General features: G+C 35.9%; 3 protein-coding genes and 1 long non-coding RNA gene across 4 annotated transcripts; 1 reads left to right on the top strand and 3 right to left on the bottom strand.

The window, feature by feature from the left end:
* Positions 1-6471: 6471 nt before the first annotated feature.
* Positions 6472-8910, bottom strand: LOC111910551 (acetylornithine aminotransferase, chloroplastic/mitochondrial). The gene is made up of 4 exons (XM_023906387.3): positions 8723-8910; positions 7780-8248; positions 7279-7713; positions 6472-7191 (listed from the first exon to the last, which is right to left on the bottom strand). The coding sequence occupies exons 2-4, from the start codon at positions 8206-8208 to the stop codon at positions 6652-6654; spliced, it is 1404 nt and encodes a 467-aa protein (XP_023762155.1). The 5' UTR covers positions 8209-8248; positions 8723-8910; the 3' UTR covers positions 6472-6651.
* A 768-nt stretch (positions 8911-9678) lies between these two features.
* LOC111910550 (F-box/LRR-repeat protein 14) lies at positions 9679-11972 on the bottom strand. Its single transcript, XM_023906386.2, has 2 exons — positions 11651-11972; positions 9679-11271 (listed from the first exon to the last, which is right to left on the bottom strand). The coding sequence occupies exon 2, from the start codon at positions 11249-11251 to the stop codon at positions 9848-9850; it is 1404 nt and encodes a 467-aa protein (XP_023762154.1). The 5' UTR covers positions 11252-11271; positions 11651-11972; the 3' UTR covers positions 9679-9847.
* Positions 11973-12098: 126 nt separating this feature from the next.
* On the bottom strand, positions 12099-15464 carry LOC111910549 (BRAP2 RING ZnF UBP domain-containing protein 2). The gene is made up of 12 exons (XM_023906385.3): positions 15257-15464; positions 14746-15016; positions 14126-14241; positions 13935-14043; positions 13725-13836; positions 13539-13636; positions 13108-13455; positions 12977-13030; positions 12736-12885; positions 12572-12636; positions 12446-12500; positions 12099-12355 (listed from the first exon to the last, which is right to left on the bottom strand). The coding sequence occupies exons 2-12, from the start codon at positions 14992-14994 to the stop codon at positions 12302-12304; spliced, it is 1410 nt and encodes a 469-aa protein (XP_023762153.1). The 5' UTR covers positions 14995-15016; positions 15257-15464; the 3' UTR covers positions 12099-12301.
* A 937-nt stretch (positions 15465-16401) lies between these two features.
* On the top strand, positions 16402-17423 carry LOC111910524 (uncharacterized). The gene is made up of 3 exons (XR_002856558.3): positions 16402-16694; positions 17215-17261; positions 17369-17423. It is a non-coding gene; the product is annotated as an uncharacterized LOC111910524 (long non-coding RNA).
* Positions 17424-25075: the final 7652 nt, after the last annotated feature.

Raw genomic sequence — 25075 nt, 5'->3', positions numbered from 1 at the left:
CTCAGCAATTTATGTCAAATAAGGCAACCATGTGGGGGAGGGATTATACTATTGAACACTAAGTTCACAAACACCTACAGGTTGTGAGTCTGCTAGCGTTCTACTGGACTGTCTAGAAAAGTTTGTGGTCATCATATATACTCCACTAGATGACTGAAACAATAACAATATCGAGGCCTCTCATCATATTAACACACATCAACTATTATATATACTCATGTTTTACCCAACATATTTGTAGATAAAAATACATATACAGTTTAAAACTTGTATAAAATATTTATTCAACACCCATCTCAAATAAACAAACAATAAAATTACACATAGCACGTATTTTATAGAAAATACTTCATATCTATGTGTAAGAAGAAAGTGACTATACACTCACTTGTTAAGACGATAATTGCGCAGCACCTCGTCTCTTAAAATAATCTTTTCTGATAAAACCGGGATGTTTTCCCAAACACCAGGCCTTGCGAGGGTTGGGTTTCAAACCGAAAAGATAAATTTCTCGGGTTCTTCGGGCACTCGGGAACGTATTTTGGGTGTTGGAAATGATGTCGAGGCTTCGGGGGAAGTCGAAATGATAAAAATATTGTTTAAGGGGTGAAAAGTAGCAATTTTCCAAAATTACCCGAGAGATCTCGCAACCCTTCTATTTATAGGGGCGAGGTTTGGAGCTCTGGCTGAAGGAAGGGACACGCAGCAGCAACAGCGAGGCTCGGACAGGGTACGCGTCGGTTGCGAGGGCGAGGTATGTGGCTCGCTTCGGATCTGCCACTAGTGCGAGGTGCGTCGAGTTCTTACTGGGCCGCACCTTCGGTCGAATCAACAACGAGCATGTGGCGGACACAAGGCGGCCTCGCATGTGAGGTGACGTGGCCGAACCCCAACCATGCGAAATTCCTCGGTTTTAGCATTTTTCTTGAATTTTGTGTCCCAAACTTCTAAAATCCATAACTTTCGCATCTGAGCTTTGTTTTCAACAATCTTTATATGCACGCTTAGGTAAAATAATGCTCTACAACTTTCGTTTAGACTCCATTGGCTAATTTTGAATTTAATTTTAATATTATTATTTTTAACAGACCGGGACAGGAAAATCCGTTAAAAATTCATAACTTCTTTATCTGATGTCCGTTTTCGTCTGTCTTTTTTTATCATTGTACTACTATTGACGAGACCTTTGATTCTCGTTTAGTTTGTGTTGGCTAAAAATCACTCGATCTAAAATTCGAGTTTTTAGTTGTCTACTGCTAAGCTGAAACTTAGAAAAATCATAACGTCCTCATACGAAGTCAGATTTGGGCGTTCTTTTTATGAAAGTTCTCGGTTTAACGAACTCTACGACTTTCCTTTAGATCACCAAGGCTAAAAAGTAGTTTATCGAAAACTCACTTTTTACGTCATTCAGCGCCGTGCCAGGTTTGTCGTGAAACTTCGACAGGTTATAATTTCTTCATAATAACTCAGATTTCAGTACTCTTTATATCTCCGGAATCCTTGTTCCAACCACTACAACTTCATTCTTAAATATCGGGTTTATCTAACGTTTATTTTCGACGCTTATTTTTACCCTTAATTCATTAAATTATAATAATTAAGCATAAAACACATAATAATAAGATAATACATTTTATTATTTCAAAATAAGTTACAAAGATTGACATAGACTATTACATCATCATTAGTGCCTAGTCTAGAAGCACGGGTGTTACAGTTACAACTTTCAAATATCATTTCCATTTCGGAGATCTAATCCATAATCTTTACTGGTTTCGGGCTTCTGGAAAGACTTGGTGGCTTGGCACCCAAGAAGTTCTTTTACATACGCTCATCTCTGTCGATTCCTCTCTCCGGGTCATTCCTCCTTTCCCCTTGGGGTCCAGCTTGACTCACAGTGCGACTGTAATTTCCTTCCTCTGACTGTTTAACGATCAGTTCAGGTTGTTCAACAGGCATCGAAGGTTCATCCCTCTTGTTTAGCAACATTTGCCTCATATCTTTCCTTTATTCGACCATCATAACCCGAATCATGGCTTGTACTCCAGCCATTGTGACTGGCTCAGGTGCAGCTTCTATTATTGGCACTTGCTCAATCCATTGGGGATGAGGTTACTGATTCCTGTTTCCATTCGCGTTTCCGACTCCACTTTGGGTTCTTGCCATTTCGATCTATACACCAAAGTAGGTGCATTAAATCTTTATTTACGATAGATGTTTAAATTCTCATCGTCACTCCGAAAAGTTACATGGCAGTTCTAATACCGTAATTAAACGCTTAGAAATCTGAACACATAAAATTTCCAAATCCAGTTGGCAACAGACCATAGATTCGATCAAATAGTAGCATATAAGTCATCTATATAGCTATAACATGAAACATTTAGCACATAGAAGCATTTTAGGCATCTTTCCTAAATTAAACTAGTGCTCGTGTCTAAATTTTAAAAGACACTCATCTCACAATCATCGCTTAGCATTCTAAGTTAAGTGTAGAAATCCTACAAATTCCTAGTTCGCTTAAACTAATGCTCTGATACCAACTGTGACATCCCCATTTTCACGGCCAAAAAAGACCGTTTTGTTTATGCTTCATTTGAAAATCAGAGTAACTTTTAAAGAAATATGTTGCAGAATTTGTTTCAAGAAATCATGATAAATATGTTATCAAAGCATTTTTCGAAGAAATGTATTTTTATTCATTTTAAAACATTAGGATGTCATCAATACAGAAACATAAGCATAAACAGACCTTACATTCATTTACACTAGTGATTTACATCTTCTTTAATCTCTCAGTGTAATTTGACTTTGTATCGAAACCTGTGTTACAAATAAACTGAGTGGGTTAGGTTGGGAAACCTGGTGAGTACATAGGGTTTTCAACCCACAATAATATAATTATTATGTTTAACCATCAAACAATCAACCGAATTACTCATCCCCATTATCTTTTTTATTCTTAAGGATCTACCCTAAGAATCAGCTATCCTTCAATCATTCATTCCTAAGGTTTATCCTAGGGAGTACGCGTGTAGTCAATTGCTGCTAATGTCATCTATTAGGCGCAACTGCCAATATTACCTTTTAGGCGCAGCTGCCAGGATTGTGTTGTTCTCGACTAGGCGCGGCTGCCAATATCATCTATTAGGCGCAACTGTTAGGATTATGATGTTCTCTATTAGGCGCAGTTGCCAATATTATCTTATAGGCGCAGCTGCTAGGATGTTTAGAGTACCTCATCCAAAAACATCTACAGGTTGCGGCGCAACTGCTAATATTCATCTATATCATCTTCCATCCCTTATCACTTATCTACCCATGTTCTACCCAACATATTCATAGATAAAAAATACAAATAAGATCTGAAATAAAGTCTAAATCTTTCATCCAGGATAGATCTGAAGATATAAAATACATATACAACTTAGATCTGAAAACCAAAGTTTAAATCTTTCATCCAGCGTAGATATCAAGGTATAAAATACATATACAGTTTAGATCTGAAGAAAAAGTTCAGATCTGAAAAAAAAAAAAAAAAAAAAAAAAAAAAAAAAAAAAAGAAGTTTAGATATTTCATCCAACATAGATCTCAAAGTATAAAATAAATATACAACTTAGATCTGAAAAACAAAGTTTAAATCTTTCATCTAGCGTAGATATCAAGGTTTAAAATACATATACAGTTTAGATCTAAAGAAAAAAGTTCAGATCTGAAAAGAAATAAATTTAGATCTTTCATCCAACATAGATCTCAAAGTATGAAATACATATACAACTTAGATCTAAAAAACAAAGTTTAAATCTATCATCTAGCACAGATCTCAAGTAAACAGATAATATGCACACATAGCACGTAAATTATATAAAATACTTCATATCTATGTGTAAGATGAAAGTAACTATGCACTCACTTGATAAGGTGGTGATTCCAACTTGGACAGTGCTTCGCTTCGACGAAACCGGGTGGTTTGCTTGAAAACCGGACTCTACGGGGGCAGAGTTTCTGAACCGAAAAACTCTTTTTTTTCTCGGAGCCTCCGGGCACTCCGGGGCTTTTCAAGTGTTAGGGAAGTTTCCTAGGATTTTAGGGGTGTTTGGGAGGGCTTAGAGAGTGAATAGAGAGGGAAAGAAAGGGTAAAAAGTGTGAGAAACAAAGGGGCTCTCGAGTGGTATTTATAGGCTAGAAAAGGCTCCAACTCGTTGAGTTTCTGGCCCAACACGTTGAGTTTCTGACCCCCAAATTGTCGAGTTTCTGGTCCAACTCGTCGAGTTGCTGACACGTTTTCGTCATCTGGTGCGAAGAAAGCAATGGCTCAGATTGCGTCACGTCACCCATTCCGCTATAGCACCCTACCGACTTCTAAACCCCGTAACCTTCTCATACGAGCTCTGTTTTCAATGTTCTTTATATCCACACGTAGGTAGGAACAGGAACTACAACTTTCCTTTAGACTCCATCGGCTAATTCTCGACTGATTTGAAATTTAACTGTATGAGAAGATTACACTGCTAAACGATCGTGTAGAATTCATAACTTCTACACACGGACTCCGTTTTCGACTGTCTTTTTATCGTTGAACTCCTATTAATGAAATCTTCAATTCGCATTTAGGTTGTTTTGGCTAAAAATCACTCGATCTAAAATTCGAACTTCGGGCTGCACATTGTTATGCCAAATCTTAGAAAATTCATAACTTCCTCATACGAAGTCAGATTTGGACGTTCTTTTTATGCACTCTCCGTTTAACGTATACTACGGATTTAGTTTAGATCGCTAAGGCTAAAAGGGACTTTATCGTAAACTCACTTTTTACGTCACAGAGAGTCGTGTCGGTTTTGTCGCGAAACTTCGACAGGTCATAACTTCTTCGTTATAACTCGGATTTCGGCGTTCTTTATATGTACAGAACCCTTGAGACATGTATTATATCTTGGTTAAGGTTATTTACTCTAAATAACCTTCTATCAAAAGGTCATTTTTAATACTCCTTGTCTTTAAATTGATTAGCCCGAATCTGCGGACGTTATATATATATATATATATATATATATATATATATATATATATATATATATATATATATATATATATATATATATATATATATATATATATATATATATATATATATGAGGATAAAGAATATAAATTACAGCTCCACCTAAACTTAAGTATTAAACCTCTAAACTATACCGTTTTAAATTAGTAAATATATCCGGTTCGGTTTTCCCTTGGTAAATATATCATCCCCATAACATTTCTTTCTTCCATTATCATTTAACTATCTATGTTTTTTTCCTCAATTATCGTTTATTTCTTCACTCTGTACCCAACAATCAATAATGAGAAGAAAATCTTTTGGAAAAAAAAAACTATTTCCAGAAAATCACGTAATATTTTAGAAAGGATACGATTTGTTAGGAAATCACTTTAGTATTTTTTTTCTATAGGAAAATCTTTAACTAATAAAACGACGTAGTTTCATGAGGTTTAGTACCTAAGCTTAGGTGGAACTATAATGTATATTGTATATTCATTTTTTCATATATATATATATATATATATATATATATATATATATATATATATATATATATATATATATATATATATATATATATATATATATATATATATATATATATATATATATATATATATATATATATATATATATATAACCGAATTGGCCAATCAATAGCATGGAGTATATATAGTTGCATGACTCTATAGCACAATACATCCAATCGTTTTTTATTCTACTTGGCCCATACCAAAACCAATAATGGAAAGCAATTAAGTCCATGCATGTTAGCCAACTCCAATTGCTCAGGAGGAATGACTGATAAACTAAATTGCTTCTTTGCCATTAAACAACATTGATCAGATTGATTGATGGATATATGGATGCATCAATTATATAAGAATAGATGGATCAGCTAGATGGTTAGATGGATCGTCTGTAGGTAGGATGTCAATACATTACACTAACATGATATGAAATTGGGACGGTTTTTTTTTTGAATTTGTGTTCGTATCATGTGTAAAAGCTTAATGTCGTGTCATATTATGTCGTGTTTATATTTAGAGATCAACATGATATTAACATGTGTTTGTTGTGTTTTGTATTAAGAATTATAAATTAAATAAACTAAAAGTTTGTTTTATTTTATCTTTTTTTACGTTTGTTGTATTGGTTGTTTTTATCGTGTTTTAATTTTAATCATTTGCATGTTATTAAAGCAAAACACAACGAGGTGCCATGTTTCTTTAATATAATCTTTTTTTCATGTTGGCTAAAAACACGACACAGGTGCAAGATTTACCACCCCTAATTGTGTGAATGTATGGATCAAGTTTTGATTGAAGAATTTATGGATCTATTAGATGAATTTGCTAGATTGATGATTTGATCGAACACGCAGATACATCCAAAGGGTAGATGAATCATACACTACAAATCATTCAATAAAACTACAACTAACATTCATATAGTAACTGTCCACAAAACTATCCAGGGCAAATATTGCTTGAAAGACATTTTTCATACCACTCTACAACACTTTGCATAGCAAACATTTGAAATGACAAAAGTGTCCCCATCATAATGTAATTAAAAAAAAAAAACCTAATCGATTGCGTTCCTAATTGGAAACTTTTTCATCAAGAACATGCAGACACTGGTATATGATCTCAACCGCACAATCAAGTTCATCCTCAGAGATGATCAACGGTGGCACGAGTCTAACAACGTCTCCTTTGCCAGCTGTCAATATCAAAAGACCCGACTCACGACACGCATCAACAAGCTTTGAGGCAGAAACATCCAACTCAATCCCAACAATAAGACCAAACCCTCGTATCTCTTTCACATGACTATTTCCTCCGACTTTTTCCTCCAGTATTTCTTTCAAGTAATTTCCTTTTTTTATAACACTCCCCAGAAACCTCGGGTCCGATATTTTATCAAACACAGCAATTGCAGCAGCACACACGAGGGGCCCACCTGCAAACGTGCTTCCGTGGTCCCCATTGTTGATTGCAGAATTTACTTTTTCAGTCACAAGTGTAGCTCCTATTGGTAAACCTCCAGCTAGAGGCTTCGCAAGAGTCATTATATCCGGGGTTACACTATAAGCTTCGTGTGCCCACAGATACCCAGTTCGACCCAACCCACATTGAACCTGAATTTAACAAATTATTTTTTATTGGTATCCAAATTACCAAAACTAAGATACTTATTATAGCATTAATAGGATGTTATTTATTACCTCATCATAAACAAGTAAAGATCCAGATTTGTCACAAGCAACACGCAAAGCTTGCAAGAAATCTTTTGTAGCACTGTATATTCCACCTTCCCCTTGAATAGGTTCAACAAATACAGCAGCAATTTTGCCACTGGAGATTAGTTCTTGAGCAGCTTTAATGTCTCCATAGTTCAAGAAAGTTACACCAGGCATCACAGGCTCAAAAGGTGTTCTGTAATGCTCCTTGCTAGTCAAAGCAAGCGAACCAATTGTCCTTCCATGGAAGCTGTTACTGAAGGAGATGAATTCAGTAGCTGGATCTGTCTTGTTAGGATGTGAAAATCTTTGAAACTTTCTTGCAAATTTTATGGCAGCTTCATTTGCTTCTGTTCCTGAATTACTGAAAAAAACTCGATCTGCAAATGAACTTGCTACAAGACGTTCAGCGAGATTCACCTGTGAGTAAAAATGCAATTAATTTCTATTTTTGAATCAAACAGAAAAGTATATATGGAATCGAACCTGAGGAAGGGAGTAATAGATATTGCTAACGTGGGCAAGTAGGTTAGCTTGATCGGTGACAGCTTTGACCCAATCGGGATCTCCATGGCCCAAAGCATTAACAGCGATACCTGAGGTTAGGTCAAGATACTCGCGACCTTCAATATCATACAATTTACACCCTTTGCCACTTGTAAGCACTAGAGGAGCTCTGCCATATGTACCAACTATCACTTGTTTTTCAGCCTTCATCACCTCATCTTTGCTAATCGATTTCGCTGCTACTGGTATAGTGTCTGTTAGTTGTGCTCGAACCTCGGTTATACGAGAATTTGAGAGATGAATCGAGCTTCTAGAAAATGCAAATTGGGGCTTCACATTGGGAAAACAATGGTGGCGATGATCGATTGTAGGAAAAATGGGGTTGCTCAAATTGAAAACCGAACTCATCGGGATGGATTGTGTATGATCAAAGAACGATGTCCGCCGCCTTCAAAAACAGGGCAAAAAACTGCTTATATGATAACTAACAGTTTTTTTAAACCATAAATTTATGATTATCCCAAGCTTGAGAATAGCAGAATTGAACAGAAAAAGTGGGTGCTACTGTTACAGGTTTAACGTATAAACCTAGGTTCAATTGCTAATTGAAGCACAAAAACATACACAATTAGACATTTTAGATCAAACAGACCAATATTCATTCAAAATCAAATCCGATTTCACATTCAAAGCTAAACTAATTTCATTACAAATGTTTCGATTTTAAAGCTCTTTTATGAGTTATGCATCAATTGACATAAATTCAGAGAACCAAAATAAGCAAATTGATAAGAATGGAATAAGGATAGGTTCAATACCACAGATAAGAAGGGAATATCATAAAGCAGGTAAAAGAAGGAAGACCGATAGCAGGAAGAAAAAATATGAATGGAACCCAGGAAAAAATGGACGAAAAACGAACCTGTAGCTGAGAGGTCGAAGGTCTCCGGTGTAGCTGTGGGGTGCGACTGTCTCCGGCCGGTGGTGGCTTCACAGGGAAGCGATGGCTAATGGCGGCGAGCAGGGAGGACTCGTAGCTTGAGGAGCCAACGATAGGCGTCTGTGAAATGTGTCGCTGTACAATGTGTGTATAAGGTTTTGTTAGGGTAAGGGTATCTTGATAGATTCCTAAAATAAGGTGTTTTTCACAAGGGCGTCCAAGGTAAATCGTTACTAATTTTGGAAAGTTACAAAAAAAAAAAATTTAAATCGGGGAGGATTTGAGAAGAAATTTAGGGTTATGAAAATTTGAAGTTTTTTTTTTTTTTAATTTATTTATTATTATTATCAAATTTCTGAACACAATAACTTAAAATTTCTATTTTACTTCTTTTTTATTTCTTTTAACTCGGAAACACCGATTAATAAATATTTTTCTTTTCCTTTTTTTTTTTATCAAAATTTTCATTCTTTTTTCTTTATTGAATTTACAAAAACTTATACCCTGAAAATAAATTAAAAAACTAGTTTTTTAAGTTCGGCCAAATACCCTATTTATTACATAACTGATCTAAAATTATTGTTCTAACCCCATTTTTGTGATCAAGTTCTTTCCGTCTTATTTTTTAATTACCTTATCAAATTAAACAACCAATTAACATTGGTTTGGGTTTAAACGAATAAAAGGGGTTGGAAAGTTGAAACAACCAATTAACATTGATTTGGGTCCAATTACTCATTTTAGTTTTTCATCAACCCAAGTTTCTTTAATGTTTTCTAAACCATCATCGACTATCTCACGTTTTTTATATCACATGTTTTAAGAGCAAAACCTTTTCACAAACCGTAAAGCTAACTCATTTGTAACACAAACTAATGAGGTAAAAGAATAAAAAATATCATAAAAAATCATAAGCTTGTAAATTCACAATCAAATGAAAAAAAAAAATGTACGTGTAAATAACATGCCACAAAGGGCACAAATCATTCGATAAATCAACAAATAACATATCCTAGTATAAAAGTAACATCGACACAAAGTCATTATTTACAACATAATAACACTTTCAGGAAACTATCAAATTCAAATTTCAACATTCCATAATAGTCAATACATCCATGACAAATCCTGCTTAAAAGACACATATTTAGCAGCTCCTTCCACACCTCTTAAAGACACCTGAGGACAATCATTGACAACAAGAACTTCCAATTTCCCCAATCCAACAATCCCTTTAAACCCATCATCCGTAACTCCCAAACACTTTGTCAACCTCAACACCCGCAAATTCCCATATCTACCCACAAATTCAATCCCTTCATCACTTATCTCTTGACACCTCACAAGTTCTAAAATCTCAAGATTCTCAGCAAAACAAAGAGCTTTCATCCCAACATTGTTGAATGAATAAACCCGATCAAGAACAAGCTCTTTCACACGACACATTTTGACCAAATTCAAAATCCCATTTTGAGAAAACGAGGATAAAGAAGGAAACTCACCATCTGAAAACGATAAGGCCACGGATTCAAGCAGTTTACAGTTTTGAGCTATGGCTTTCAAGCTTCCGTCTGTGAGGCGTAGCGGGTTTTCCATTATTGAAAAATCAGACGGGACCCGGATCGAAATACCCCGCAGATTTTTCGAATTTTCCGCGAGCCTGATGATGTCATCATCTCTTACACCTACACACATGTCTAAATGGATCTTCTCCAAGTTTTTGCATTTATCCAATATACAAGCTAAACCTCTCCCCGGGCTGATTATACAATTGACTAATTTAACCTCCACCATGTTATCGCATGGGACCCACTGCGTATGCCACCTGTCAACTGCTAACCGGTCGTAAAGCTTCATGTACCTGTAATTCGCATCCACTTCAAAGCGTAACCGTTTTATGTTGCCCCAAGTGGGCCCGAGCTTGATAAGAGCGCCTTCACCGATCCCGCGACAGTTTTTGATGGAAAGATCTTCGAGGGTTTTGAGTTTTCCGAGACACTCGAGCCATTCGAGATTGGTGACGTTTAAACAGCGGATTAAATGAAGGGTTTTGAGGTTTTTGGAGGTTACTATGATTGAGAAGATGCCACATCCGGTGATTCTTGGAGTGAAGTTTAGTTTTAGAGATGAAAGTTTTGAGCATGATGATATGTAGCTGAGGCCGGTGTCGGTGATGAATGTGCAGTAACTTAGGGTTAGATCGGTTAAAAGAGGGCAGGTTTTTGAGAGGATGGAGAGGCCTTGGTCTTCTAGTTGTTTGCCTAAATTTGACATCCAACCTGAGTATGTGATTTCGATTTTGTTTAGGTTTGGGAATCTGTGGCATAGAGAGGTTAGAGCATTGATTGCTGGGTTTAATCCACAGCCAATGCGGATGTAGTTTCTTTGTTCGTTATCAAGAGTATGGAAGCGTTTGCAGGTCAAAGATATGGAGTTTCGGTCTTTCGTGTTTTTGATTCTGTTGAAAATCTCCCAAACTAACTGATCTGGGAGATTATCGATTGAAACCATGTTTTTGTTTATTGGAAAACCTGGGAGAAGAGAAACTGACAATTCAGAAAGCATACAGGCTTCTAAGCAATTAAAATCACAGAGCTGAAATATCAGGTTTGTTATCGCAATTAGCTTTTGGATATCTGATGATCAAAAAGAAAATTGGAAACGCCGGTAAATGGCACTATCGATCTCAAAAACAAACTCTACGTTCAATTACGGTAGGCAGATTGAATTCATATCAGTAATCTATTTTAACTATAATCGCTTAAAGAATTAATGAATTCTCATTCAAGTTCATAATTCTTATCATCGGAGAAAAACAGTATTTAAAGAAAAATCAATAAAGTTAGGGAAGGATGAATGGAAAATTGAAGGTGATTGGATAAGCAGATGGAGGATTGAGATGTAGCTTACCTTAACAGAAGAAGGATGAGACTGAATCGAGTTTCAGACGATTGTAAATGATGATACCCTTGGTGTTGGATACTTTGTTAGATTCATGGAATATCTATCTGGGTGGAATTCAGTTTGCATTTGCCCTAAACCTACATGAGGAACTCGGTATTCATCTTGCGTGTAGGTATTCCGTATGATTTGATTTGACACAAACACATGATCTCTTTTTCCACTTTTTACAACATTTGAGCCAAAAAATCAATAGAAACATTTTAATTCATTTTTTTATTTTAAATTTCAAGTTGAGTTCCGTTCCAATCTGTCGTAGACGTCATTGAATAGGAATCGTTATCGGATATCATCAAGGATAATTACGTAACTTCCTCCTCTCTTTTGCACGTTTTACTAACATTCACAATATTCATCTTCTTCCTATTTCCTCTTGACAATTATAAAGAAAAATTCATCAAGCAACGAGGCTATGTTGATCATTCATCAAGGTTGCAATACGACAATGACAAATCCACTGTTATCTTTCATTCATCATTCACTTCAAACTCTAAACTCATGTGCATCATTCTATATAAAATTCACTTTACATATCAACAAAGAATACAATAAAATGATGCCATAAAAAAAAAAAAGAACAAATTATTCGGTTCATGCTGATCATTGTACATCCACTGTATTCGTTTCTTCAAGAGATACCATCAGCCCCTGAAGCTGCATATTCAAAAATAATAAAATCAAAATATCAAAATACAAATTTCAATACTTATTTTCAACAGGTGAGGTGGCACTGTTGACTTATACCTGGGCCTCCAGTTCTTGTATCTTGTCATCTTTCACCCTCAAAGCCTCCTTCTCCCTACCCAAGTCACAACATTTTTTAATTTTTTCTTTCCCAACAAAATACTATTTAAGTTTTTCCAAACATACCTTTCTTCAATTTTAGCTATTATGCTTTCCCACGTCTCCTTGTTCCTCAAAAGATTCTCATTCATCTAAAAACAAATATCAACACACCATTAGTTTACGTCTACTTCATTTTTTATTCAAAAACCAAGAAACAGTAGGAGGAAATGGAATAATCAGTTACATACATCATCTAGAAACTTCTTCTCTTTAAGACCTTTATCCAGCTTCGCTTGCATCTTTTGCAATTTCGTATTCTGCTTCATAAAATCTCTTACAGCACTTGAAATCTCCCTCTCATTTTCTTCTTCAAATTCCTGGAGTAATGATTCATAGTACTTCCAATCCCATCCAAACATTCAAATTCAAAACATCAATACAAAACTCAAACAAAACATTAAATGATTTAAATCCAATCAGTGACCTCACCAGCTTTTGGTTTTCAAGTTGGGTAGTCAGCAGCTCATTATACTCACTAACAATCTGTAAACAAAACAAGAGTCAAATTTTCCCATTTGTTAACAAATGCTTAAAGTGAAGAGAAAAAAAAAAAAAAATACAGATTCAACTCGACTGTTCAAAAGAGCTTCACTAAATGCAGGATCAGTGTCACATCCACAATCACCATCAGTATGTTGATGATGATGATTCAACTCAACCAATTTTCCATCTGTTTTGGATTGGATTAAACGATGAACATAATTATCTCCAACATAATCCCACACACGTTGTGTTTCCAGTTCTTGAGAGTAGCAATGTTGTGTTTGTTTCCAGTGTTCGATTGCATGCCCTTCTTTATACCTCCCACACCCAACAAACCCACACAGAAGACATATCCACACATTTTCTGATGTTTGACAAATCAAACATTTTGACTTTTCAGGCTGCTGTTGACAATATCGACATACCTACAGCAAACATTATCACCATCATCATTGCAAACTAAAATCAAATAGTCAATAATATGTTTTGTAAAGAATAATTTACTTACAGGGCATGAAGAATCAGTCCATTTTGAAATACAAGAACAATGGAATGAATGGTTGCAGATTGTTGTTAGAATCCCACTCATATCTTGATCCAATCTCTCTACAAAAAGAACATTGATTCAATCTCTCTAAAAATCATACACAAAAAACCAGGTGATATTTGGTATATAATATATAATATAAATTACCAAGACAGACTGGACATGAGGGTTGCTCTGTATTTGCAGGGGAAGTCTGTGTGTGTTCAATTGAGCTTGTGTATTGCACATCAACAGTGAAAAGCACACGACATGATTCTGTCTGTATAAAGAAACCAGAATTTACAAAAATTAGAATAACTATTTTTACTTGCATTGCATGATATGCTTACATAACTATGGTAATTGAAGAAGGAAAACCTCCAAAGATGAGAAACGCCTTCCATTAAAATGTTTGTGAAATGAATCTGTTGAGCTTTGATCATCAAATCTTACTAAGATACTATACCGATTTTCCATTCCATCATTCCTGAAACCAACATATTGAAGGATTAGCAAAGCCTGGTGATAAAAGGGTTATTAGTAGATATTAGAAATTATAGAGAGGTTACCTGACAATGCGCATTTCCATGATGTGATGAATAAAGGAACCACAAAACTGACAAAAGTCTGCATATGTCATGTGATTTGGCACCCCAAGAACACAAATAAGAGGAATTCTTCCAACCTAAATGCCATCATAGAAATCAAAAGTCGATCATTGATAATGATTTGAAAAAAGAGGAAATATGTAACTTTCTAGTGCTAATAAGGAGGGTTGGAAGTCAAGTAGTTTTGACTCTGTATTGTTGTCATATCTAGTTTCTTTCCCTAAAGATGCATGTCATAAGTCCTTGACATATTTGTGATTCTGTCTACATTCTCAATTGTCAATTAAAATTAGCACACATGTTCAAGGATCTTCATCTTTGGTTGTCAGACAAGAAGATTCTTTAGTACCTCAATTACTTTAACATAAACAGATTTAATCACCAACAAATTGAAAGGTAACTTGATTCATCCGTCATTCCTTAACAATTAATGAACTGATTGCCAATCATTCATACCAAGCAGGAACTAAATAGAATCAATCGAACAGACAACCGTATAAAACCCTAATCAATTGAGCGCAAGAAAAATAGACCATCTGCGTGTAGAAGATAGCGGAACGCATGAGAATTATAAAACTTACAGGTAAATTGGAAGAGGAAGAAGCGGCGTCGTCAAGAAAGAGATGCATGACGCCTCTCGTCTGTTCGATTCTAGGGTTTCCAGAAGAGAATGGAAATGCCTGGGTTACGTATGCACTGGAAGAGGAGGAGGTTGATGAGTCGCCAATATCTGTGATTGGAAGTTTCATGATGGACGACGGCCGGAAGTAATCCTCGGCGCCGGCTATTGCAGAGTTCGCGGCCGCGCTTACTGAAATCGCTTCGGACATTTTTCTTTCCCGATTGGATTAACTGTTCATAGTTCATACACGCTTGCTTTAGATGGATTCAAAAAGGTCAAATTCAATTACTATTTCAAATTAATAAGCTCTACTAAATAGTAATCACTTGGTCATAGTGCTTTAGAATATGCACGAGTTCATCATTTCGTCCTGCTACTGTTATACAATCATACGTTTTACAGTAGATTTGAAATCAACAGGCTTGACTAGAAATCAGAAATCAAAGGCATCGAGACTAATCAGAGATTACCTGAGATAATGGAAGCAGCCAGCGGTTGGCAGTGGGCTTGACGATGGTGATGATTGGTATGTTAGGGACGTATCACGGATGTGGAGAGAAATCTGCACTCAGAGTTGGAAGTTGCCGATGCAAGCAGGGATGGCAAGGGGCCGGAATGAGACGGATATTGGTGATCCGTGTTTGGGAGTTTATTGGCTTAGCTTATAACGATACGAAAAATGATGTTTTGTCTTTCGATTAATTTATACGTTCTTAAAATGTTATAAATTAGAGAAAATTGCAAATTCGACAAAAAAAATGTTAATTATTTTGTGGAAAATAATAAAAAAGAAAATATAAATTACATTTTTAGCCACCAAAATCGTCCATCTATGATTTTGGCAACCCATCTTCGAACGTATAAGTGATTAAAGCAGAAACGTGATTTAGCAACTTGTACGTTCGTAGATGGACCGGTCCATCTACGAATATATAAACCCATCTGCGAACCTAGCTTGGCTAGTATAAAAATGATTTTTTTTTTGCTTTATTTTTCACTTTCTTTTGTTGAAAAACTCTCTCTAAGAAGCGATTTTTTTAACCCATCTGCGATTATAGACGATTTAATAAACAATCCCAATAATATGGTAATATCTTTACTCCTTTTGTGGTTTAATCATCATTTATCAACATTAAGCCTTGTTTATTTACGATTTATTCCGAAAAAATTTGAAAAAAAAAAAACCGAAACTTTTTGTGTTTTGATAGTTATATTTGATGGTTAGTAGATTTTAGGGTAAATTACACCAGTCGTCCCTCGACCCTCGTGCATATCCCATAAAACGTGTTTAGTCTCTATTTTCAAAATTTAACTCGGACTGTCCCTGGATTTGTTTTTTCTTGCACGGATAGTCCCTATGGACATGAAATGACTATTTTACCCTTAACAATTTCTTTTTTAATTTTCTTTTATTCATTTATTAGTTTTGCATTAAAAAGTATATATATATATATATATATATATATATATATATATATATATATATATATATTATACCTTAATATGTATATTTGGTCAAAGGCTGAAATTTAAGAGGTACAAGACATTATACAATTTGTACAATAAATTTATGCATTAAAAAATCATAATCTTATTTTGGTCAACAATTGAAAAAGTCAAGATAAGAATTGAAGATGGTTTATTAACCGGGCTTTGAAGTTTGAATTAGTATTCCTCCAGATTCGGTCAAACCTGACTTTCAACCACTTGAATTGGTCAAAAAAATAAGCTAAATTAACACAACTTCTAAGGTTGATCTCTCTTCGTCTCACTCTATATATCTACAAGAAACTCAGTTATTGCCCTCACCACCTTCAACCCTAGCCAACACCATGACCAACCACCGCTCCACCACCAACTGTCGTCGACATCGTCACCAACCTTTTGCTCCACACACAAACGTTGAAGGTACATCGATTCTATCTTTTGGGCTCTTTTTACCTGTGTGAGTTTTTTATTGAATATATTGTCATGATTTATGCTTGCCACTATCGGAGCACCACCACAATTTACATTTTCCATTGTCACCATCTATCTCTTTCTCATCCTTAGGGTTGATTATACAGAGATGAAAAGCTCACCCTTCCTTCGTCGTATAATCAATGCACCACCGAAGCGACACCGCAGTCCTTTCAACCCAGTCACCATCGTCTTAATTAAATTCCCCCAAAAGGACGAAGCACATCTCTTATATACTCATGAAAACCCATCTCAAGATGGATGATAAAGTCATCCCACTCTCCTCATCTTCCAGATCTTTCTTCTCCATGCCATTCTAAAAACCCTAGACCTACCGTAAAATGCCAGAGATACACATTCATCACCGCTCACAATCGTTCACCGTCACAAAAAACCCAAGGAAACCTTTATTTTTATCTCCAGGTTACAAATCTCTAACCTTTTTGCATTTTTTCTATAAATTTTGCAGGTTGTAGTGTATACGTGAAGTTATTCTCGAGATTAAGAAACGTTTTGGTAGGTATCTTAGATTTGCTCAAAACATATTTTTTGATTTGATGTGTTTTTCTGTTTATCCTCTTATTTGCTCAAAATAATTTTGTTTTTGTTTTCTGTGTTCTCAGATTTAATCATAATAGAAACGTCTATATTCTTTTAGCTACCAAAAATAAAGACATGGTATGTGTATAAATCCAGGGTTACAAATAGTATTTATCCAAATTTACATCTTGATTCATTCTTCTTATATCCTATGGCATATATATATATATATATATATATATATATATATATATATATATATATATATATATATATATATATATATATATGCATTGGGTTGTTTCTTCCTGAATTCTATAACCAGCTAGCATGTTATTACTTTAGTTCTTCTTCAAATGTTAATGTGAGATGTTTTCTAAAGCATATTCTCACCCATTGTTGTTTTTTACCTAATTGTTGTCCATATTTGTAGAATTGATGATTTCATTCGGGGCTAGTCCAAGCCTAGGGCGACCTGGCGACCTAGGCCATTGCCCAGGGCATCACTTTGAGGGGTGCATAAAAATTAGTCCATCTCTTATGGGAATATTAATTTTATGCACAATCTTTGATCTCATTTTAAGAAAGGCATGAGGCGTCGGCTAATAGAAGGGGCAGAAGGTGGCAAAATGCAGCTCAACATCACGCGTAAAAATCAGAAAACGAGGAGTCAAACACATGCAATAATCACGCCCAAAATCAAAAATATATTGTCTTGAGTCTTGCAAGCAAAGGTAAAAAATTATTGCTTTAAGAAGCTACATTTTTTGTTCTTTGCTTGAATTCCCAAACTCTTAAATCTGAAATTCTAAATATGAAATCAAAAACAAAAAAACATATTCTCTGTATTTTGTTTCTTTTCTTTTGAGAATTCTAAATGCATAGCCTGTAAATTATTAAGTAGAATCGTGTGTGTGTGGTCTGGGGCTTCGAGAAATACGAAAAGATGAATCTGGGTAAATTTACTGGTTTTATGATTTTGATTTTATATGTTGGTATGACTTTTATATTTATAATTAGAGCCTAATATTTATAATTAGAGCCTAAACTGGACGGTTTTTCCCTTGATGCGAGTTTTATTGAGGATGTTATCTTGAGTTGCTGATGTGTAACCTACTTTTGATCAAAGTTGGACGATTTTACCCCTGAAGATGGTATTTGCAATTTTAAGTTGATGTGGGTGTTGCTTGTAATCTTGCTGATCTTTTATGCTAGGATGTGTGATGATCACTAGATAAAGTTTTTTTTGGCAAGCTTCTTACATGTGCAGATTTTCAAATTGGGGTTGATTTTTTGGCTGATGTTGATAATGCTAAATCACTGGTGATGAGGCTTTATAATATTTACAATTGATTTCTTGATTGTGTTCATCTATTTTTCTTTCCTGTATTTTTTTTCCGGTTTCGCTAGCTATCTTTTGTACAGGTTATTGCTATTAAACAAGTTATTTTTAAAATGGTTCTTCAATGATGGTCCACTTTGCTTGGTTTTTAGTATTTCTTTGTTGATAGGATTAGAATACTTTCAGAAATTAGTCTCTCGGTATTAGTGTGAATCCTGATATGGAGTTGAAGAACAAAAGGATTTGGGCTACTTTCTTTGGTTTTTTATTGGTTATTTGTTAATATGATTAATGTAACCTGTTGCTAATGCTAATATGATTAGGACCGTTTTATATGGTTTTTTATTTTTTAGTCAAATTTATTAATTAATTATTATCCGATTCAATTCTATCTGGTTTTTATTTTACAAGTCATTTTGTTTTGAAAGTTCATATTTAGCATTAACTTGAAAGAGAAACTCACTACTTTGCGTTCTTATTAACTTATAAGATATGTTTGTTAGTTATTAAAGACATTAAGCATGTCTTTAAAAAAATTGTATTATTAATTTTGTTCAATAGCATTGTAAACCTTTGTTATCTACTTTTCAATAATCTACAATATAGAAAAAAATCAAAGAACAAGTTAAATCAACAACATAGTTTTGATTTTAATTAAATGGTTGCACCATCTTCTGCACCACAATACACCTGCTTTCACCAAAAAACAAACTCATTGAAAAGAGCCAGTTGTAACCACTAGAATCACCATTAAGCATCATCATCACCGCCACCTTCGCACCCGGCGCTTGGCGCGGGTAAACGGCTAGTGTATATATATATATATATATATATATATATATATATATATATATATATATATATATATATTCACCCTCCCTCCCCCTTTTCTTTCCCCCCATACTCGTTTCCCCCTTGTCCTCTCTAACTATCGACGAACAACAACCATGAAGCCGTCGACAATCATGAAGCAGCCACCGATGAAATCTACGCAGCCACCGTCTTCTCTCTTCTACGACCCAATCGACGATCACACATCTTATCTATTTCTTTTTGTGCATCGCACGAACCCTATCTCAGCTACTATAAGTGTAAGATAATCATCAGAGTAGCCATCGACGCCATCACCCATCATCTGTACATCACCGTGACAACCCGAAATTTCTACCATGTACAATAGATCAATTCAATCAAAGTCATACTTGTTTCCGCTATCTTTTAGCACTGTGTGGAGCCTGTTTGAGTGTTCTAAGTAGGGATGAGCAAAAGGACCGGGGAACCGGCCGGAACCGGTCCGAGAACCAGAACCGGTCCCGAAACCGGCGCCCGATGGAACCGGTCGGGGCAGGACCTATACTATAATTTCGTGATTTTTTGGAATCGGGACCCAGTAAGAACCAGCCGTTGGAACCGGCCCAAAACCGGGAACCGGACCGGATACAAAAAAACCCATGCATTTGGCTTTGTCGCTTGAACTTCTGCCTTACACTTCGGACGTAACAAAAAAACACAATCGACAAAAAAAACACGATCGCCGATCCCAACTCCCCAAGTCACGAAGATACGACCCCTACCAGGCTAGTCTACCATTGATCGGCAATTCGACATCTCCAAGGAATAAGAATCCAAGCATCGATCATCGAATCCAAGAATCCAAGCTAGTACCCTGTCGAGCAATCTGTCAAGATTTGTAATGTTTATCTGGTTACTCATTTTGCTTATATTGATCACGAGCTACACAGCAACATTGACATCACTGTTGACAGTAGAGCAATTTGAATTAGCATCAAAGGGAGGAATTGTGGGTTTTCATGGAGGCTCTTTTATGGGAGGAGTGACAATCAGGAACGTGCACTTTGAAGGTCATCAAAAGAGGGCATACTACTCATATGAGGATTATGCTCATGCTTTATCAAAAGATGGTGATGCTGATGCCATTGTTGATGAAATTCCGTACATCAAGATGTTTCTTAGCAAGTACCCGGGTGACTATGACTTGGTCTCTTCTGAACCTATCACTTTAGGTTTTGCCTTTGTAAGTACCCCTTACTCTTCATCACTTGCACTAATTTACCTTCATACAGATGTATCTTATGGGTTGATTCATGCATCGACTAGTAAGGTTATTCTTTCATGTAATGAGTTTGAGCCATGAAAATAGATCTTTGGATATGCAAGGGGAAGTTTCCATAGAAAACCAAGTGTTTTTTGGTTTTGACTGGCCATACAGAAGGATCGTGTAATCATTTTACTTGAAATTTATTTCTTCATATGCACGGGTTACCAAAAATAATTTTGCAGGATATTACCACAATTGACACTTACCTTCTTTTACCACTATCAAGTAACAGTGATCACTTAGTATGGAATACTCCAAAAACAATTGTTAGCATTGACTTTGATTAATAATCGTTGGCAATAACATCAATAACAAAAAATGCTTTAGATATATCATATATAACAAGTAGTTAAACATATATATATATATATATATATATATATATATATATATATATTTGCCTAGTCAAAAATTTACATTTCTCATAGCCCATATGTAGTTTTGTTTAATTAATATTGTCATATACCTATGATAGTCTAGACTCTAGACTGACATGCTTACCTTATCTCATTCAGATCTTCCAAAAAGGTTCACTGTTGGTTGAAGATGTGTCAAGAGTAATTGCCAAGAATCCAGGCTAGTACCCTACTTGTACGATTCCAACTTTCCATCTCCAAGTTTCAATCGATCTTCAATTCTTCATCATTAATCATCGATTTTCATCTTCAATTGCTTCAATGATTCAAACTATGGATGTTCATGAAGATGTTGATTATTTACTAGTATTTAAACATCTACTTCTTCACAACCAACCAATAAAACGCAAAGTAATTTAGTCGTTGGATACATCAAAATTTATTCGTTGGATACATCAAAATTTAGCCGGTTCCAAAATCGAAAAACCGGCAAAAACCGGACCCGGAACCAGAACCGGTAGAACCCTCGGGCCGGTTCGGTTCTTCATTTTGGCCAAAGTCGGTTCCCCAGTCCGTTTCAGTTCCGGCCGGTTTGGTTCTTTTGCTCATCCCTAGTTCTAAGCATAGTACATTCAAGGTTTGAGTCCTGGGATGAGTGTATAAGAGTTCAACACCCTTCAAACGAGCCAAACACCCCTTGTTAAGGAGTGTACGGCCATACACCCCCTTCTGGCCGTACACTCATGTGTATATATGTGGGACTTAGCCTCCTTTCATCCCTTTTCACTCTCTTAAGGCCGAAAATCACTCCTCTCTCAAGTATCATCCGATTTTGCCTTCAAATCTTCAAGTTGTAAGTATTTCTGTAACATCCCGAATTTCAGAAGTATGATTTAAAGGTTTATAGTGTAATTTCCAAGAAGGGACTCGACGAGTAGGTACGCTTACTCGCCGAGTCAGAGCGGTTTTGGGTCGCGAATTAAGTGACCAACTTGCCGAGTCGGAAGCTGGACTCGACGAGTTGGTGCTGGAATGAGAAAAACCCCAATCTCAGGGTTTGCACCCTATTTAAAGGACCTTATGTCCTCTCCTCAGCCCCCTTGTAGGCCAGAAACTTCTATAAGCGATTCCAAACCCTAATTTGAGCAAGAGGAGGAGGAAAGTGAGCTTGGGGCTTTTGCAAGAGGGAGATTTGGAGGATTTGACCACTAAGGAGCTGGAGGATTCAACTCTTTGGTTGTGAGCATCAGTTTGAAGGTAACAATCTGTCACCTTGACTTTGTTGCTTCTAGATCTTTTCTTGGATGTTGTTTTGGGGCCATTTTGGCATGTTAAGGAGCCATTTTGAGTTAGAAGTCCAGATCTGAGGTTGCTATTGTTGGATTAGTGTCTAAGCCCGTAACCATATTTTTCAAATACTTGACCCGATTGTGCATGGTCCTTTTGGGTTGCCTTCACCAAAGCAACTTGACTGGAGAAATAATAGAGAAAGAGGTTATTTTGAGTTATTAATATGTTATAAGAATAATATATTAAAGGAGAAATCATATTTGTTTAATTAATATTGGTTAATAATTGATTAAGAATTAATTTAGTGATCAAGTGTAATTAATTAAACTAGAGGGGCTGAATTGTAATTATGTGATGGTTACAAAATATGGTAATGGTTATCCTAGATATAGGTTGGACGAATTCAAGGGATAAGATATCCTTGAAATCGTCCAAAGGATAAAGGATAAAGGGTTTTCAAGGCTTATCTTATTGTTACTTGGTGGGCAAGCAACTAGATAAAGATAAGGACTAAAACCCTAATCTCTACACCTATATAAACACCCTTTTGGCACATGAATTCGGCCATGCCTTCCTAAAGGTTTCTTAGGTCCGATTTCATACCTCCTCTCTCTCTCTCTCTCTCTCTCTCTTTATTGCCTCTCCATTTGCTCTTGGTGTTTGTGAGCCATTAGAGGTACTACACTTGTGGTACTTGCTTTCAAGACTTAGGGTTTGAAGATTTGAGTTGTTATTGCAATATAACAACAAGAGGTATGTGATCTAATCTTCTATGTGTATTTCGAAATTCCTAGAAGCTTTTTAGGGTTCTTCAAGTATTCATAATGTTGTATAACTAATAGTGATAACATAGATCCAACTCTAGGGTTGCATGCACACATAAGATTGTTTGTATAAAACCCATCAGTGGTATCAGAGACTTTGGTTAACTTGTTTTCAATTAGTATTATACAATTGTATGAAGTTGACATACTAGGGTTTATAGCCAATAAACCCTAGGAGGCTAGAAATTTCGAGATTAGGTTTTCTATACCCTAATTTGCGAAAATTTGAAAGGGGTTTCAAATCCTTTCCTTAAGCCTCAAGATTTCGAAATCTAGGGTTTGAAAAACCCCATGATTTTCAAAATTAGCCTAAGATCCTAAATTTTAGGGATTTGGATTATCCTATATCTTGTAATTATCCTTTAATGGTAATATATGGTAATTAAAGATTTTCAGATCTAGCACTTGGGGAGAGTCACAAGGCAGATTTCGGTTGCTTTTGCACCCAAGGAAGGCCCCATGCAACAAAAGAACCATTTTAAAGCCTTTTTGACTAAAAAGTCCCATGCATGCACGTAAAGTTCGTAACTTTACGTGCTAGATTGAGCTTAGGGGCTTGGATATATCATTTGGACAAGTGTTGTACATCAAAAATCGAGTATTTAGGGTGTGGGCGTTATCGACTCAACGAGTCCAAGGCTTTGAGTCCCATATCTGTTGAGGGTCAAAAGAACTCAGTTGGGTGTTAGAAGGGTTGTAGCCGGACAGAAAGAGTGACCCAATGCATTGGACTTAGTTTTAGACCTGGAGTTCATGGGACTCGACGAGTGCTAGAACAGACTCGGCGAGTCCAAAGCAATCTCCTAAAGTTTGAAGATGAACTCGACGAGTGTGACAACCTGAAATTTCTATCTTGTATGTAAGACCAATTGACTCCAAGTTAAACTCGTTTTACTAGCTCTTAACACTGTTTGGGGTCTAATAGGGTGTTCTAAACCTAGTACAATTAAGGTCGGAACCTAGAAATGGGATGAAACAATGCATATCAAGCAAGATCGGGCCAAACACTCCAACACATGGAGTGTGCGGCCGCATACTAGAGTGTACAGCCACACACAGGTGTGTGTGGCTGCACACACATCCCAACCACACACTCTCACCTATATATACCACACTTAGTCATTTTGAACACTTTTCCCATTTCTTCAAAGCTAGAACTTGAAATCTTCTCAAGTATCATCCAAATTTTCACTCCAATCTCCAAAAACAAGTAAGTGATTCATCCCTTGATTACTATTACATGACCATAACTAGCCTTCGTCCCCACTTAGATCCATGAAAACACGTTTTTGGTGTGAATCTCCAAGAGCACCAAGAACACACACTAAGTTTTGGAGCCTAATCACCTCTTTCAAGTCTTTATAACATGTATATACTTGTTATACCTAGTTATATGCTAAGAACACTTGATGATACACTTGAAAATCTCTAGTTCATCATCTTCATGAAGGGTGTGCGGCCGCACACCTTCATAGTGGCCGCACACACCCTTTTTAGATCCCAAAATGGCAACAAACTTCATTTAAGGCTAAGGCATGAAGAATGAAACCTTCCTAGATGTCTCTTATAGCTTAAAATCACGTTTCGGCACATTCCATAAGGAGTGTGTGGCCGCACACACACAATTGTTGTGCATTTTGACCATACACTCTATAACACCCGTTTATTTATTAGTTAAATAAATAAATTAATGAACGAATGGTAGCCTAAAATCAATAATTATATGGCAATGTGTTGGTCTCGAGGAGTTAATTACTATTATTTTAGAAGTTGAAGGTTAAAAGTGTAATTTTCGGTCTCAGATTATAATATTTATGAAGGCAGGGGCTCCGTGGTAATTACTTGGATTTAATTTAAAA

The sequence above is a fragment of the Lactuca sativa genome, chromosome 5, assembly GCF_002870075.4.
Source record: "Lactuca sativa cultivar Salinas chromosome 5, Lsat_Salinas_v11, whole genome shotgun sequence".
In the NCBI taxonomy this organism is placed as follows: domain Eukaryota; kingdom Viridiplantae; phylum Streptophyta; class Magnoliopsida; order Asterales; family Asteraceae; genus Lactuca; species Lactuca sativa.
This window is presented reverse-complemented; position numbering and strand designations above follow the sequence as displayed.